This window comes from Sorex araneus, chromosome 1, assembly GCF_027595985.1.
Source record: "Sorex araneus isolate mSorAra2 chromosome 1, mSorAra2.pri, whole genome shotgun sequence".
Classification (NCBI taxonomy): domain Eukaryota; kingdom Metazoa; phylum Chordata; class Mammalia; order Eulipotyphla; family Soricidae; genus Sorex; species Sorex araneus.
Genome location: NC_073302.1, coordinates 215,439,042 through 215,458,211, shown reverse-complemented (window position 1 = coordinate 215,458,211; position 19,170 = coordinate 215,439,042). Strand labels below are relative to the sequence as shown.

General features: G+C 34.4%; 1 protein-coding gene across 1 annotated transcript in view; it reads right to left on the bottom strand.

Moving 5' to 3' along the window:
• LRP1B (LDL receptor related protein 1B) overlaps positions 1–19,170 on the bottom strand; it is a 1,943,003-nt gene that overhangs the window by 671,793 nt on the left and 1,252,040 nt on the right. The window contains exons 24-25 of the mRNA XM_055124030.1: positions 2,877–3,074; positions 1,244–1,448 (exon numbers count right to left, since the gene is read on the bottom strand). Coding sequence (XP_054980005.1) covers positions 1,244–1,448; positions 2,877–3,074 — 403 coding nt within the window. The remainder of the gene's footprint in view (positions 1–1,243; positions 1,449–2,876; positions 3,075–19,170) is intronic.

Sequence of the window (19,170 nt, the reverse complement as noted above, 5' to 3'; positions counted from 1 at the left end):
CACATTTCCTTTCTTAAGTGACAGTGTTTAAAATAAGGTCTCTGAGGTACTTAGACAGACTGGAACACATGCTCAGCAAGAAGATCTGGTTTAATCCAGGGCACTGTGTGGATTTCAGGCATCAGGGCAGCTCTGCTGGTCTGTCTCAAACCAACCAACCAACCAACCAACCAACCAACCAACCAACCAACCAACAAATCAATAATCCCTTTTCAACAAACAATCAAAACAGCTGAAACCATTTAGTAAACAGAAAGTAAAAATTTTGGAACTTAGCTTTGGAATTTACATTCAGAAATTGACACCTTTTTTTTTCTAAAGAGAGTTGTTTTTATTTATTTTTTCTGTATACAATTTACATAATTAAACCAAGATCAAAATGAGAAGGTAATCTGTCATTCAAAGGAAGTCTGTTAACAGTTCCCTGGTTGGATACTAAATTTATTTCTGAAATGCATTTTTAAAGAAATCTCTCTTTTACTAAACTTTGAATTCACTTCACAGCTATAATGACTTCAATTGACATAATTACCAGTCATAACACAGTATCCTCACATGTATCAATTATATTTTAACTAACATATCTACAGTCTCAAAAAAAAATCTAATGTTAAAGTTGTTATTGTTATTGATATAAAAAGAAAAATAAACTGAAATATAAACAGCTTAATTAAACAGCTTAATTGTGCCTGACCCTTGTACTCCATCAAGCTTGTTTGAATTTTCTCTTAAGTCATTTCAAGATTATTTGCAATGAATAAAGTGTGAGGTTATTAACTGTGACTGCTTGAGAGAGACTGGTCCTGTGGTTTATAACAATTAGAAACAATTAATGTCACCTTGTTGGCAGGTCAAAAGGAAAAAAATTAATTACTGCTTCAAAATCAAGTTGTGATAACTTCCAAAGTTGCCTAATACCTATATTTTAAAAAGACAGACATTTCTACCATCTAAAAGTAACTTTGTAGGCAATTCTATAGCTGTACTATAAAAATGAGCATTTGTTTACACAAATATACAACCACTTTTATCTGCATACACACTACTACATGGAAATGTACATAAACCACAAAATAAGCTTTGAATAATAATTTTTGAAGTAATTCAACTTACTTTGAATATAACTTTTGAAGTAAATTTTATATTACACATTTTAAAATAAATGGCTAGCAAAAATGATAATGAAAAGAATTGATTTTTTCATAAATTCATGCCAGTGACTCTGAGAGGTGAACTTTCTTACCCATATCTGGGATCGAGAGCAATGGCCCTGGGGTGTTCCATGGCTCCTGCGATCAGGGTAGTTCTCAAGGACCCATCTAGTTTGGCTACTTCAATTTGATCTAGATTGCTGTCAATCCAATATATGTTGCCTGCTATCCAGTCAACTGTCAGTCCTTCTGGGGTCGCCAGGCCATGCTCTACAACCACTTCAACAGCACTGACACCTAAAAAATAAACGTTGGTGACAGGGTGAGGGTGAGGGCAAAATTAAAACAAACAAGGAACATCTTAATGATAAAGGAAAATACGTAATTTTCAGCAGTGCATGTATCAAACATTATATAATTTTTAATAATATAAATCAAAAATTAATTCTTAATACAGGGGAAATTAAGGTAAAAAATTTAAACTTACTCATATTAGCTGTTAGAAATATTTCATCTTGGATGTTTCAAAAAAAGAGAAACATCTCTTAAGTCCGTCCAGTACAGGTGAAAAAAGGCTACTAATAATGTTTAAATTTCAAAACAAAAACAAAAACAAAACCTGTTTCTAACTTTTTTTAAGCAGACAGAAGAATTTTGGGAAATCATAATGATGGCCTGGCTAAACTTAGGCCAATATGATTTAATGTTAATCTTCAATGTTTTAAAGATACATTAAAGTAAAATAGCATATTTGTAGTTTAATGAACTTCTTTTCCCATTCTTAGACATTGTAACAAAATTTTAAAATAAAAAACCCTGTAAAGTAACTAATCCTAAAAATCTAATCATTGTATCACTGTGGCTGTCATCCCATTGCTCATCCATTTGCTCAAGCGGGCACGAGTAACATCTCCATTGTGATACTTATTGTTACTGTTTTTGGCACATTGAATATGCCATGGGTAGCTTGCCAGGCTCTGCTGTGTGGGTGGGATACTCTCGGTAGCTTGCCAGGCTCTCCAAGAGGGATGGAGGAATCAAACCCGGGTTGACCTCATGCAAGGCAAATGCCCTACCTGCTGTGCTATCGCTCCAGCCAAAAAATATCTAATATATTTGTAAATTGCCAGAAGGTCATTTTAAAATTAATCACACCTCATAATTACCTTATATGTTTAAATATCACCATTTTTAAATTGCAAAGGTGATAAAAAGACAAATTTAAAACTCTTGGAATTATCTGGCTTTTCAAATGCCAAATAAATTCAGCTTTTCCTAGAGAAACTACATATGCCATCAAGTCTCTTAAAAAAAGTCTTCACTTATACATAAAATAAATCAGTTAATTTATATTTAAAATATTTAACTCACATTAATCATTTTTATAAAATTTATTTTCTGAATCACACTGAAAAAAATGGCTCCACAAAGAAAATGAAACTATTTTAACTTGAAAAACTACAGCTCATCATGCGGAAAAGCCTACAACAATTATTATTGCATAGTAATAATTATAGTTGTGGAAAGTTCCCCAATATAACCAGGGCTTAATTACCCTGCCCCTTGCCAACATATCTTCAAAAATCTCTAATTTCACATATGTGAGAGAAAAGATAAAAAAATGACTAAGAATTAATCAAAATCCCCTTGTCATTTACAAAACTTTTTATGAAATCTTCCTTAAAAGATTAATTTAAAAATTAAGTTGAAAATTGTGGAACATACCTCCACTTTCAGAAAGTTTGCCTCGGTATATTCTGTCTTCTACAACATCTGTCCAATAAAGTAAACTTTGATTGAAGTGAAAATCAAGTGCTATTGTGTTTCTCAGCCCAGGAACAAGTAGACTATAGTCTCTTTTATGAAGATCAATTCTTCTGATCTCATGGCGAATAGAAAAGATGATGAATGCTTCAAATGGATCTGAAATTAAATTCAATTTTAAAAGACATGATAGTTTTTCTAACTTTCGTAAGCAGAACTTATAAAATGCTGAGGTCAAAATCTATGTGTTTAATGGTTACATTGTAAAAGCCAGAGGTATACAGCAGGTTGGGCATTTTCCTTGCATGCTCCTGACCTCTGTTGGATTCCCTGTACCACACATGTTCCTCCAAGTGCTCCCAGAAGTAGGCCATGAGCACAGAACCACGAGTCAGCCCTGAATACCACTTGGTGTGGCACAAAAGTCCCCTACCTCAATAATTAAAAGCTGTATCTCTTACATAGTTTTGTTTCATTAAAGGGACAACTTTAAGTTAAAAAAAAAAAGTTAAAGGGGGTTCTGGGCATGCAGAGACCAGCCGGGTGCTCAGAGGTCAGGCATAGGAAGAGCTAGAGATGCTCCTGCCTCATGCCAAAGCTGGTCCCAAGGAGATGAGAGGCAGATGAGCGAGGACATAATTTCCTCCCTGCACAATTTCCTCATTGATATGGTCCTGCTGCAGGTCACTCCATTCTTCTTAAAGAAGCTAAGCAGTCTCCTGAAATTCATATGGAACAATAAACCCCCACAAATAGCTAAAGCAATCCTTGGGAAAAGAAAATAGGTGGCATCACCTTCCCCAACTTCAAACTATACTACAAAGCAGTAGTAATTAAAACAGCATGGTATTGAACTAGAAAGAGACCTGTGGACCAATGGAACAGAATTGAATATTCTGTGACAGACTCTCAATTATATGATCGCTTAATAATCTTTGATTAAGGAGCAAAAAATGTGAAGTGGAACAAGCAAACCTCTTCAACAAGTGGTGCTGGGAAAACTGGACAGCTAAATGCAAAATAACAATGACAACAACAACATAACTCAGACATTTGTCTAATACCAGGCATAAAAGTCAGATCTAAGTGGATTAAAGACCTCACTATCAGACATGAGTCCATTAGATACATGGAAGAAAATGTAGGCACAACCCTCCATGACAGTAAAGCTAAAGGCATCTTTAAGGATGAAACAGCACTGAACAAGCAAGTGGAAACAAACATAAACAAATTGGACTACATTAAGATGTAATAGACTAAATGGACATAAAGTCCTACCTGTTAAGAAACAATTTTGTTTATTGTGATTGACTTTCATAGCTGAAACAAAACTATTTTGAATATATGAGAAGATACTTTGTGGTCCTAGGACACCCTTATACCTGTGATATTCAGCCTCCATGAATACTAGTATAATAATGAATAAGTCAAATTCCCCCAAGCCAGGCTGTCTTCACCGGGACCCCCTTGGAGGGAGGCAGGTTGACTTTTCGTCCCCGCCCCAAACAGAGTCCCGGTAGCCTAAAAACTCCAGAATCCAAACACAGCCATACTCAAGGCCACTTTCCACATGCTCAGATGAGCCTCACCCATGAAGAAACTAATAGAGGAACCCAGGTATGCAGGACTTGGGGCTGAGATCTTCAAGCCTGCTCGGTTCGAGACTGGGCCTCCTCCACCCAGATCCTCAGTTTTTCCAGTAGCTTGGCAGGCACACCCACAAACTGCCTTGGACACAATGTAATCTCATCAATGGCCAAGATCCCAAAACTATAAAATAAAGCTCCCTGAAGAGAGCGATTCGGAATCTCGCACAGCAGACCCTGGCAAGCTACCCGTGGCATATTCAATACGCCAAAAACATTAACTATAATGGGCCTCATTTCCCTGACCCTGAACATGACAGGGATGAATGGAGATGTTACTGGCACCTGCTCAAACAAATCAATGAGCAACAGGACTACAGTGATACAGTGAATGTCAAATTCCATTTTCTAACAAGTATCAATCATAAGGGAATTTTGTCTGCATTGGCATTGTTTTGTCATTTCTGGCCCCCTTTTTACTTATGTATGTTGAGAAGTTTCTGACAGTTCTTTTATAAAAGGCAGCACACAACCACAATGACACTTAAGCACAGGAATATTAGTCTATATTTTTAATATGTACAAATTAATAAAAAATTAAAAAACATTAAAATTAATTTTATAATTATTTATTAAAATGATAAATGTGATTGCATTCTTTACTTATGTACATACACTAATTTTTGAATGAATAATATAAAAATTATTGCATTTAAAAGACAAATTTGTTGATTTTCTGCTTTAGTGTGAGTTCTGTAGCAACTAAACAAATTAAAAAGTCACTATAGTTATTTCCAGATAAAATGAACTCCTCTCTTCTCAGTTCTGAGTTAATGTCATGACTACAGGTCTATAAAGGAGAGGAAACCAAAAAAATTAAAAAAGTTTAAATGGAAAGTGTACTTGGTCTATCACTGTTGGAGGAGCTCCATCAAAGGGAAATGGTGGCTATTTCTAAAACGCAAGGATGTTTTGAAATATATCCTATTGATTGAATGGATTTGAAGATGCATAAACATGAATAAGGGAAAGGGAAGATTAACTCCAGTCCCATATATTTTTATTTTTAACAGTATTTTCTTTACTATAAATGTTAAAATCTTGATTTTATGTGATAAATATTTGCTCTTTAGTGGTTTATTTGGAGTTTTGTCACCTATTTGAAGGAAGGGACTAGTCTCAGGGATAATTTGAACATATCCTTTTTATGGGAGGGTGATCTATTCCCCAGATCTGTAGCTTCTTTTCTATTCACGAAAAATCCACAAATACATTTATTCAAGTAATAAGGGCACATCCTAATAACACTAGTTTCAGATAACTGTGACAATATTGGAAAATACTTTATTTCCCCTCAGCTTGAAAATTTCACTGGATAATTATAACTCCGCTAACCCTGACTTGGATTCCTCACCCATACCTTAGTCTAACGTCTGTGGACTGGGCAGCTACATTTGATTTAGACTTAGGGTAGGGAAATAAATACCTCTGTGGGAAAACTCAAGGTTAAAATGGTAACAAAGAAGACACAGGCTTTTGTGTCTTTACTTCAAAAGGTTTATTCAGCAAGAGAATCCAGATCTAATTCATACAAGTACGTCTTTTTCAAATTACATTTTAAAAATTCTAACAATATTTAGTAATTTTCAGATATTGAAACCCTTTTTTAAGTCACTGTCACTGTCACTGTCATCCGGTTGCTCATCGATTTGCTCAAGTGGGCACCATTAACATCTCCATTGTGAGACTTGTTACTGTTTTTGGCATATCGAGTACACCACAAGTTGCTTGCCAGGCTCTGCTGTGCGGGCGGGATACTTTGGTAGCTTGTTGGGCTCTTCGAGAAGGACGAAGGAATCGAGTTAATCCCATGCCCTAGCTATAAAGTATCTATTTTTATTTCTTTTTGGGTCACAGCCATAGATGCACAGGGGTTACTCCTGGCTCTGCACTCTGGAATTACTCCTGGAGGTGCTTGGGGTATCATATGGGATGCCAAGGATTGAACCTGGGTCGGCCTCATGCAAGGCAAATGCCCTACACGCTGTGCTATTGCTCTAGCCTCATAAAATATCTGTATTTAATTAAAAAATAATATTTGGGGGCCAGAGAGGTAGTAGAGCAGTAAAGTGTTGTGTCCTCCATGTAGTCAACACTGTATCAATCCCCAGAAACCCAGATGATATTCTAGGACATCCGGTAATTATCACTGAGAACAGATTCAGAGGTAAACTCTCAGCATGGCTAATAGACCCTGTAGAAAATAACTCTTTAAGAATTAAATGTTATGATCTGTAAAATAGATTTAACAGTAGTCTCATTTCCTACAGCATTTAAGATGTTGTTATTATATTACATTTAATAGTTCATGAAAAAATTATAAACATTCATCATAGTAAATAGAAATATAAAGATAACTATGATGCATTAAAATCATGATAGGTTCTCAGAAAATGTGAATTTAAGAAAGAGATCTGATAATAATAAGCTAATTAGCTAAGTAAATTTTAGGTCACTTATAGTTACTTTACCTCAACATATTTTATTTATATGGCTGTAGTGCTGTCATCCCATTGTTCATCAATTTGCTCGAGTGGGCACCAGTATCATCTCCATTGTGAGACTTGTTGTTACTGTTTTTGGCATATTGAATATGCCACAGGTAGCTGCCGTGTGGGTGGGATACTCTCAGTGACCTGCCAGGCTCTCCGAGAGGGATGGAGGAAATGAACCTGGGTCGGCCGCATGCAACGCAATTGCTCTACCCACTGTGCTATCACTCCAGCATATTTATTTGTAATATGCACAATAAACTGAGTTATATACATAATAAATAGATGGAATTTTGGTAAATATTTAATAATTATTATAAGTAATACATTCCAGAATCTCTCAGAGTAATGAATACATTTTACTTATATTGCTTAATAATAATACTTAAAAAGTTGTGTGTGTGTGTGGGAGTGTGTGTGTGTATGCGCATGTGTGCATGCATGTGTATGAGTATGTGTATATGTGTGCAGTGGGGTGGAGATGGTAGAGAACTTTGCTATAAAAAGTAAATGTTTCCAAGAATGTATGCCATCAGTTACACATAAAGATATTTATCATCTTTTAGTCTAAGGGGAATGCAAACTAATGATGATCATCTAACACCTGAGAGAGAAATTAAATAAAAAAATAAAAGAAGGAAAAAAAGGCATTGGAGGGTGGGGGATAAAAGGGAACCTTACATACTGTAATGGGAAAATATAGTTTCTTTTAAAAGCTAAACATAGAAGTAACATCTGAGTCAATTATCATACCTCTGGATATTTCTTGAAAAACATAAGAGCACTAATTAATGACTTAATGTAACTACAATATTACTTGCTATAGATAACTGTTTAAAATAGCCTCTATGCACATCAACAAGGGAATATATAAAACTGCATCACTATGTCACTGTCATCCCGTTGTTCATCAATTTACTTGAGTGGGTGCCAGTAATGTCTGCATTCGTCCAAGCACTGAGATTTTAGCAGCCTCTCCTTACTTGTCTTTCCCAACAATTGGAGGCTCTTTTAGGGTCAGGGGAATGAGACCTATCATTATTACTGTATTTGGCATATCAAATACGCCACAGGGAGCTTGCCAGGCTCTTCTGTGTGGGCGGGATACTCTCAGTAGCTTGTTGGGCTCTCCGAGAGGCATAAATATATATTTCCCCTTATGAATATGTGTTGCACAGACATTTCACAGCCACACTGTCCGGGAATATGTTTAGTCATGCGTGAGGCTCAGACTGAGCATGGGATAGCGGCCTGGAGTGTGGCGGTGGTGGAGCAGTGGAGGTCAGCTATAGGGGCTGCGTCCCTTGGGCGGGGAGGGCTCTCACCCACACCTATCTGGGGCACCCCTGGTGCATAGTCCCAATAATAATAATAATAATAATAATAACAAATTAATGTATAAACAGAGACACATGCACATACACACGCACACACACGACTTTTCTGAAGCAAAAGATCATGCAATTTTACAGAAAGGCATAAAACTATACTTAAATAAATGAAAAAACAGCTCATTCATGGATGCTTCAGTAGTGTAAAGACATAAATTCTCCCCAAATTTGATCTTTAGAATCAATGTGTCTTCCATCAAGATCCAATACACTTTCAAGAGGGACTCATGAAGATGATTTAAAAAATTTATATGAAAGAGCAAAGGGTAAAGGATAGGCCAGATTTCCCCCCAGAACGGTGACTCAATTCCTCAGAGTAATTAAGAGAGCTGGCACTGGAGCAGAGACCATCTAACCAACAGGACAGGGGCCTCCGCCCAAGCCTCCTTGCAGATACGTGATGACGATGTGGCGTTGTGGGGGAGCAGCATATGACAGGATATCCACAAATGCACCACAGGTAAGTTATTTACTCAAGTGCAAAGAGACAGAGAATTCGATCAGCTGCATCACATCATATACAAAAATCTGTTCTAGGTGAATAAAAGACATGTACACGCTGTGAAATCAGTCAGGTAAAGAATGACAAAGAATTTCATTCCCATGTGTTAGAACAAATGGACAAAACAAACTCTCTCTGTAGTCAGAACAAAACAGTGGTTACCAGGTAGGACGTGGGGAGCAGAGGAGAGGGACTGAATAATAGAGATCAACTGCTGGGTGATGGATATAAAACGTATCATATATAAAAATGTATCACACACATTTATGTGAATACATCTGCATATCTATGATATATGTATGCAATGGATGAATAAAGACAATTTATATAAATATATGCACACATCATGTGTTTAAAATGAAATATTACTTAGCCTAAAAATTGATTAAATCCTGCCATTTGCAACAATATGTACAGACATAGAGTACAGTATGCATAGTACAGATAATAAACACCATAAGATCTCATTCATATGTGGTATACATAAAAAATAAGCAATGAATAACATAAAAACTTTAAAACCTTTAGTAGTTTTAAACCACAAAACAATTAGTGGTTGCCAGAAAGAAAAAAAAAAGGTGGCTAAATCTGACATTTTTGTGGTGAAGATAAAACTGAACTTTTGTGAATTTAATGCACAATATACTCATATTTATTTTAAATAACACACCTAAAATATATTGCAATATTATTGTATCAATACAAATTAACTAAATAAAGCACTTAAATCATCCCCTTTATATTATAGCATTGAAGATAGAATTTTTACATGCAAATGAAAAAATTCTGCTTAAAATATTAGAAAATAGATTCTTAAAAGAATTACAAAAGATATGTGGGACTTAGTTAAAAATATAACAATAGATAAAAGCTCTGAAATCAATTAATGTAATTTACCACATGAGCAATTAATAGAAAAACAGCTAGATAATTAAAAATTAAATTTCAAGTTTAAAAGTCAAATGGAGTATACTCTTAGAGTTTGAATAAATTAAATCTTTTTAAAAGTTAATTTTATGTGCATAAGTATATGTGTATAATATAACCATTCATTTTAAACCTAGCACAAACTTTTAAGGACAATTTGAGAAATAATCAGTGATCTGGTCTTCGCATTAGGTTTCGGACCCTGGGCCACCCCACGTGGGAAAAGGTGCCGTTCCCTCTACCTATTCCCCCTGGTGGCTCGCTGACCTCCATCTTCCAGAGGTCATTGGACAATTAGGTATGGGCCAGCAGTGACAAGACACTTGGGGCCTCACAGGATGGGGGTGGAGCCAGACCTTGTCCTTCCCTGCCCCAACGAGACCCGAGTCCCAGCCCATGAACGGTCCTTTTGGATACTGATCAAGCTGCTTAAGGGCCACGATCCCAGAGACACACAATTGAATCTCAGAACCTAGTGGCTTTTGGCAGAAATCCCTCCAGATTTAAATATTAAAATTTCAGAATACCAAAATCACATGCTATCATAAATCATCTACCAAAATTATACCAACACATATCATAATCAGCAATAGAAAACAAACTGTCTAATTTGCCTTTTCAGCAGTTACGGGTGTTGGGGGAAAATCCCAAATAATAATGGTGGGTCTGGTGTGGAAATATTGAATGTAATCAAAGTGTAGAGAGAGTAATGTGGACAGTAGATACAAGGGCCAGGAGGATTGCCCCATTGCTGAAAACCTGCTTCATGAGCGGAGGGGAGAAGACAGATGGAGTAGAGAAGGGATCACTAAGAAAATGACGGCTGGAGGAATCAGTCAGGACGGGAGATGTGGCTGAAAGTATATAATGGACCAAATATAATGACCTCTCAGTGTCTGTGTTGCAAGCCATAATATCCAAAAGTAGAGAGAGTATGGGGAATATTGTCTGCCAATGAGGCACGGGGAGGATGGGAAATCGGGGGTAGACTGGAAATATTGGTGGTGGGGAATGTGCACTGGTAGAGGGATGGGTGTTTGATCATTGTGTGATTGTAACCCAAACATGAACGCTTGTAACTATCTCATGGTGATTCAATAAAATTTAAAAAAAATATTCCAGAAAACTGGAGAACCTAGAAGAAAGCATTAATTCTTGGAACCCTATAACCTCCCAAGACTGAATCAGGGGAAAGAAGACCTGAAAAGACTAATTACTAACAAAGAGATTAAAATAATAATTAAAAGTTTTTCTATCAGACAAAAGCTTAGACAAGTGGGTTCAATTGTAATCTCTTCAATACCTTCAAAAAAGATGTATTTATAAAATTCCTAAATCTTATATGCAAAATATTTTGAATATGAATAAAAGGCTTACTCTTATATAATACAAAAAAACATATAAAATAAAATTTTAAGTTTTTTATAGCTCAATTACATATACTGAAAACACACAATGAAAAATCTGACTAAATTGAATGAGGAATTGGTAAATCTATAAACAATTTGTGAGCATTTTACACATAATTTTTAGTAAAACAAGATAGGAGATCAGTTATGATCAGAACAATAAAATAAAGAAAACAAAAATTTCAACCATAAAATTATGTAGAAATGAAAATCATATTTTTTCTTTTGAACACACATGAAACATTTAATGAGATGGGCAGGTACCGCTTTACAAAGTAAGTGTGAAGGAATAGTCAGGAATCTATTTAATAATGACCACTCTCTGCGCAACGGAATTAAATTTAAAAATAAATGCTAAACACTGCTAAACTTCTCATATACTAAAAAACCCCAAATACTGTTAACAATTACTTTTTATAAAAAGTTTTCTAGCTCTGAAGTTAATTTAGTCTTTGGGATCTTAGCATCTTAGAAACCTTAGTTTGAATTCAGTTTCTTCTTTTTTCTCTGTGAAATTTTCTTTTCTCCCAAAGTATTAATTCAAAAAGATGCATGCATATATGTATGTTCATTGTAACATTGATTGCAGTACAATGTGGAAACAACCTAAATATTCAATCACATGAATGCATAAATAACTCATAGTACATATGACTGAAAGTTAGTACTTGCCTCACACAGGACTGCCCTCATTCAAGTTTATAAGACCCTGATCACAGATGAGGTCAGTCCTGTGCAGAGTTAGGAATATCCCTAGCATTGCTGCACTTGACACAAAACCAAAGATTGAAGAAAAAATGACAAAACTATGGTATATAAACAATTTTTCTAACAAGTTTTAAAATGGGAAATTCGGAATTGGAATTATATAACAAATGAATAGCTTTTAAAGCATGTGTAATTAAATAAAATAAACTATTATTACTTCTTAAACTATGAATCACTGCACTGCATACTTTCGTCCTCTTGTTCCTTGATTTGCTCGAGTGGGCACCAGTAATGTCTCCATTGTGAGACTTGTTGTTACTGTTGTTGGCATATTGAATACACAATGGATAGCCTGTCAGGCTCTGCCATACAGGCGGGATACTCTCAGTAGCTTGAGGGCCCTCTGAGAGGGACAGAAAAACCAAACCTGGGTCGGCCTCGTGCAAGGCAAACGCCTTACCTACTGTGCTATAGCTCCCATTCTGTCTTAAACTATAGGTTATTATAATATAGGGTCACATAACAACAAAAAGGAAGAGAAATCTCTAATCAGGAACATGGTTTCTAGGGACAGTAATGTAAGAAAGCTATAAGTTAAGGACATCAACTCTAATCTTTATTGGCCTCTTCTGTCAAATGAGAAATTATTTTGTTATTATTTTTTTTAAATGTGAGGCTCTGCCATAGTTCCAAGCCAAAGTAATGTAATGATAGCCTGCTCCAAGAGTGGGCTTACCATATCCTCTTCACTGTATGCCTTTTGCTTTATAAATCTCAAAGAATTATTTCAAATTTTGGCAAACATGAAAAGAGGATTGTAAAGCCAATTTCTGCATTGTGAATCAAAGGCATTTCATAATCCTCTCCGCTAAAAAAAAACAATGAAAGCATTGACAATAGTAATCAATTCACCTCTATTTTTAATTCCAGAAATTAAGGTCTGCAGTCAATCCAAAGAATTCTTATTCAAGAAAAGCTGATTATTATAAACGAACTACAGGACATTTAGTATGTACTAATCTTTACCCCACCTCCTTCCAAATATTGAATGACCTGCGAACTTCCCTGTCACTGAAATAGGCTTATGAGTTCAGAGATTCTGTTAAAACTTTGTTGACTAGCTAGTTGTTCAATATGGAAATAATTCTTTATCAAGAATTTATTAATTTCCACATACATATGGATTAAAGTTAAACCTCATGTTATACTATAAAATTTATCTCTAAACATATAGCATAACTAAATATAATGATCAAAATTATACACTGTATTAAAAATACATACAAATATATTTTGTATATAGAAGTATGTAAAAAATGTCTAGAATACACATAAGTATGTTTTAGTGGTCTGATAAGGCAATGGTTTCTTAGCAATAACAAAAATTGCTTAGAAAAACAAAAACACAAAATAAATATAAATAAAGCATAATCAATTTTTTTATAAAATGAAAAGGCAACATGCAAAGAGGGAAAATATTTTCAAAGTATATTTCTGATTAGGAATTTATACCCAAAATATATAGAAAATTTTGATTCCTCTTTACAAAGTGAAAAATGAAAAACTCTTAACATCATTAGTCATCAGGAAAAAGCAACTAGAACCCAATGATACAATGTCACATTCTTTTTGTTTGATTACGATGGAAAAAATAGACCATAATAGCTAATGAGAGATCATCATTATTATTATTTATATACCTCTAGTGGAAATCTAATGATGATGCAATCACTTTGAAAATGTTTCCAGCTTTTTAAAAGTTTGAACATTAATTTACTGTAGCACTGTATCACTGTCATCCCATTGTTCATGAATTTGCTCGAGTGGGCACCAGTAATGTCTCCATTGTGAGACTTGTTGTTACTGTTTGGGGCATATCGAATACAACATGCCAGGCTCTGACATGCAGGCGGGATACTCTTGGTAGCTTGCCGAGCTCTCCAAGAGGGACGGAAAAATCAAACCTGGGTTGGCCATGTGGAAGGCAAATGCCTACCTGCTTTGCTATCGCTCCAGTCCATTATAAAATGGTAGAAAAACATAAATTTCTACAATCATTTTGAAGTTATATATGTCCATAACAGAAATAAACACACACGTATATGTATATGTATATGTATATGTATATGTATATGTATATGTATATGTATATGTATATGTATATGTATATGTATATGTATATGTATATGTATATATACATGCATGTGGTTCACTTTACCCATATTTTTACAAGTAAGCCTCATAAAGGATCTTTTAGCTCATAGATTGTTTACTGAAACACTGGGAAAATAATAGTGGCCACAAGTAACAGAGAATCAACAAAATTGCAAAATTATTTAGCAGTAACTTCTTAAAGTATGCAGTTGAGTTGTTTTCAGCTGGTCATCTCTATATATGCTAACTCCCTGTTAGCTCTTCCAATACTCCAGATGATGTCAACCTCCCAGTTGACATTCTGGGTCATTTTTCCATCTACAAACAAGAAAGTATGAGACAAGGGTCAGGAATATTGTTCCATAATTGGAAGTCTGTCTCACTTGCTGGAGGAGAAGACAACAGAAATAGAGAAGGGATCAAGAAGTCAATGATGGTTAGAGGAATCGTTTGGGATGGAATATGAGTGCTGAAAATAGATGATGAACCAAACGTGATAGTCTCTCAGTACCTACATTGCAAACCATAATGTCCCAAAGTAGGGAGAGAGTATGGGGAAATTGTCTTCCATAGAGGCAGGGCGAGAGTTGGAAAGGGTGGGAGATACTGGGGACATTGGTGGTGAACAATGTGTGCTGGTGAAGGGATAGGTGTTCGATAATTGTATGACTGAGACTCAAACATGAAAGTTTTGCAACAGTATCTCACGGTGATTCAATTAACAAACAAAGAACTCAAAAACTTTGAGAGCAGAAATAAAAATACAAAATATAGAAGTGACAGGGATTAGTAATATAGATGCTGATTAAAATACACACACAGACACACAGAGCCTGAACTACAGAATAATAGCTGAGGAAAAGATCAAGGAGCTCTAAGATGTGATGCAGGAAACCTTTAAAATAGACTTAATATGGGAAGAAGTTTGAAAAGCAATGAACACACCAGAGAACTAATTGGATGAAGTCAAGTGGAACAGCATGGCTCATCAGAGCCCCCGAAGAACAGGGAAGCAAAGTTAATGAAGAACCACTAGTTTAAAAAGCAGAGCTAAGAAGTTCCCACAGTTAGAAATGCAGAAATCAAGATCCAAGAATCCAGAGTGGTCCCAATAAAGAAGCAGACCAAGAGAAAACTTCAGGACAGATTATAATCCAAATGACAGCAGCCAAAGTTAAAGACAGAATATGGAGAGCAGCAAGATAATAAAGAAATGTACAAAGGAAAGCCTTCAAGATTTATAGAAATATATCACATGAGACACTAAGAGCCAATAGAAAATGCCGAGAAAGAGAGGTGGGGAAGGGAGGAAGGAAGGAAGAAAGGAAGTAGGGAGGAAAGGAAGAAGGGAAGGAAGGAAGGAAGGAAGGAAGGAAGGAAGGAAGGAAGGAAGGAAGGAAGGAAGGAAGGAAGGAAGGAAGGAAGGAAGGAAGGAAAGAAGGAAGGAAGGAACACCTTATTAAAAATGGTCTATTAGCTAGATTAAAATTCCAGTTTGAGGAATCAATACAGAGCTTCATGAACAGGCTTAGATCAGGGAACTCATAGTTCTGAAACCAGTCTTGTAAGAACATTAAAGAAACTTCTTTTAAAGATCTGACAAGCTTCTAAGCACTGTGGCACAGAGCGTGGCATTCATGCATGGTGCTTATGGTTGCACGCTACAAGAAAGGGATACTTACTCCTCATTTGCTAAGGGACTTTATTCTTTCTCAATAATGGAGTAGTGCGCCTTTATATTAAATGCTCAATGTTCATGAAGGTGATTTTTACATTAATAGAGATTTTATTATAATTTTATTATAAATTTCAAATCTTTGCTGTAATATCTTTTAGCCACAGACTCTGGAAACACTAAGTAACCTACCTTGGTCTTTGTTTCCTGAGGTATAATCAGAGTACTGGCCATAAAATTGGTTTACTGAGATAAGTTAAATACCTATCCCATTTTAGATGCTTGATCAATAAAATTTATAAAATAATAAACTTGTAGGAATTATTTACAGAAGAGGGAGCTTTGAAGAAATTCACATTAGATTCAAGTGTGCAGAGAAAGTGTAGTACATATTGTCATGCTGAAAAGTTTCATTGATGATAGATTATTAGAAGATACCAAATGAAGTAATACCTGTGAAATTATATATCCTTGATGATCATGCATTCGATTACTAATTTTTATCTGATTACTAATTTTGAAAAGCAAGCATTTAACTGCAGTAGAAACCCTTAACTAAGGATAATAAATTTTCCATTTGAATTACATGTAAAACAAGAGAAAAGAGACCCTATGTAACAAACTAAAGAATTTTGTTTTCTTTTCATAAGTAAAACAATGCGATTTTAAATTGTTTGTAGAGGATAATTTATAAAGTTGTCATTTATTAAGGTTGATAAGGAAATTATGGCTAGGGTTTAAACTCCATCACCTCATTTCTTGCTTTCTTTACCTTTTTCACCTATTAGTCCTCATGATAGGGTATCTGCTAATTAATAATTTAAATTTCATATCTGACACTTTTTTATTAATTATATTCTTCACAACTAGATTTTTTGCTCTCATTTCAATAAAAATGCTACAGCTTTTCATGTCTCAATGTTCTTTTCAAACTTGAGAAATAAGACAAGGAAAGAAAATAAGTGAGACTAATTATTGATGTCAAGATTATAACGTAAGTAACTACTAACCTGCATGCGTGCCAGTTCACTGAGTAGCACTTTCAGATGCATCTCAATCGAAAAAACATAACTGATTCCAAAATATATTCTATATAAAATTAGCAGGTGGAGAACAGATGGAGGAGATAAGGTTCTGAGAAAAATAATTTTAAGTTGTAAGAACTAAAGCTGAAAAATAAAATCTGGAACCACTGACAAAACTGTAAATAATTGAAGGACAAGAGAAAGAATAAATTTTAGACAAAAATTTTCAGATAAACTGATGAAATGGAATTGAATAGCCGGAAACATATTATATGTGAGATATGACGGCCACAAAAATAAGATTTAAATTCACAGGAATTCCACAGAGTGGAAAGGATTTCATCAAGGAGACACATAGGTATGTGAGAATTAAGTTTTAGATAAAAAAACACAAGACACCAATAAGAAGTAATTATGTTTTAGAATTTTGAGCTTAAAACCATAATTTCATTTCTTGAATGAGATGTAAAATGCCTATAATTTAAAAATATTAAACTTGGCCAGAGAGATAGTTCAGTGGGTAAGGTTCTTGGCTTGCGTTTAACAAATCTGGGTTTGATTCCCCAGAACCATACATGATTCCTGAGCTTGGACAAGAGACAGGCTTGAGCACAGAGCCAGAACTAAGACTAAAATACCTCTTGTGTGGCCTAAATCTGCCCAAAATATAAAAATTTGAAAAATTAAAATAAGAAAAGCGGAAAACTATTACTGTGCAACTCTAATTCAGGGTGAGAAAATTTAAAACAAATTCTACTAAACTACTATTTTTAATTTTTCAAGAAATAGTATCCAGATTTTCAAGTTAGACTATCCCCAAAACAACAATTCAGAAATCAAAAATAAATTAATTCAGGAAAAATGAACTATATATTCATATAAAAAAACACTCTATATCAGTTTTAAATTTGCCAAATTCTTCAATGATTCAGAAGAAAAATGACTCACCATGCAGTTTAAAGTGAATATATAAGAAATCGATTCAGTTTATCTGATTCAAGTGAATTGACTAAAATTAAATAAAAAATAAAGTGTATAAAATAGTATTTATAGAAATAATAATATGGAACTAACATGAATCTAGCAGGCCATAAATAAACACAAACATATAGAGAATAAAATATTTTTAGCAATTTAGTGAAATGTACATTGTATATAACTTAGGAGAGAATTGAAATATAAGAAAACTACAAAAAAAATTCAAAACAACTTAGAATTGGGTATTTATGGGTCCAAGTTAAAGCATGAAGATAACTGTTATTCTTGAAAACCTAAAGAGTAAGAAACAAAAAAATCCACTCCATAAAAGAACACATTTTAAAGAGGGACTCAGACTAGGAATAACAGAAAAAAATAAAGAAAGGCGAAAGTAAAAACTAGGATTTCAAAAGATCCAATGGCTCATGCTCTTTTTTATTAAACTTTGAATTTTGTTTTATGTTTTTAAAAATAAAATGAACCAGTGCTTGCTTCGGCAGCACATATACTAAAATTGGAACAAAAAATAAAATGAATCAAATATACAATAAGTTTTTCTTCCAAATTCGCCTGAAAATATTATTTTAAATTCATAAGAAAACTGACATAATCAGAAGTTTATAAATGTTGCCAATGACATTTTTTGGTACATTATGTTGCTTGAGGGGGAAGAAAAACCAGCAGGGTAAAAGCACCATAGAAGAAAAGCACCATATTAGCTTTACTAGGTAAAAGAAAGTTTTGTTTCACTCAAATTATAAATTAAATAAGGTAAGAAATGGTACTACATTGTTAGAATTTCATTCTTAGCTAAAAATGAAAAGAGTCAATTTCATTAGAATAATTATCTTTGTGCCTAACCACTTATATTCAAATGTTGAAGTATTCTCATTTGAACATAAGTTATAATTGGTTTCACAGAGTACAAAACCAGTAAAATAAGTCAATCATCTTGTCACATGAATTTTAAAATATCAGGCATGTAGTCAATTCTCACATAAAATATTATTGCAAATATGTCTGAGATCAACATTTGATCTTTACTCCAAACATGCAAATAAATTAAACGACTATATAATTACAACAATTGCTATCTTTTTCAGTATCTTATGCTATAACATAGAAGGAAAAATAGTGTAAGGAAGAAAATTCTGTTAGAAACCAGGATTATAGGGGCTGTAGGGGGAGTATAGTGTTTGTTTGCCTTGTGCTTGTCCAATCCTGGTTAATACCAGCATTTTATATGGTCTCCAGAAAGCACTACTGGGGTAATTTCAGAGTGCTTTGCCAGTATAACTTGAAAATCATCAGGTGTTATCCAAAATCATGAACAAACAAAAAATTTATG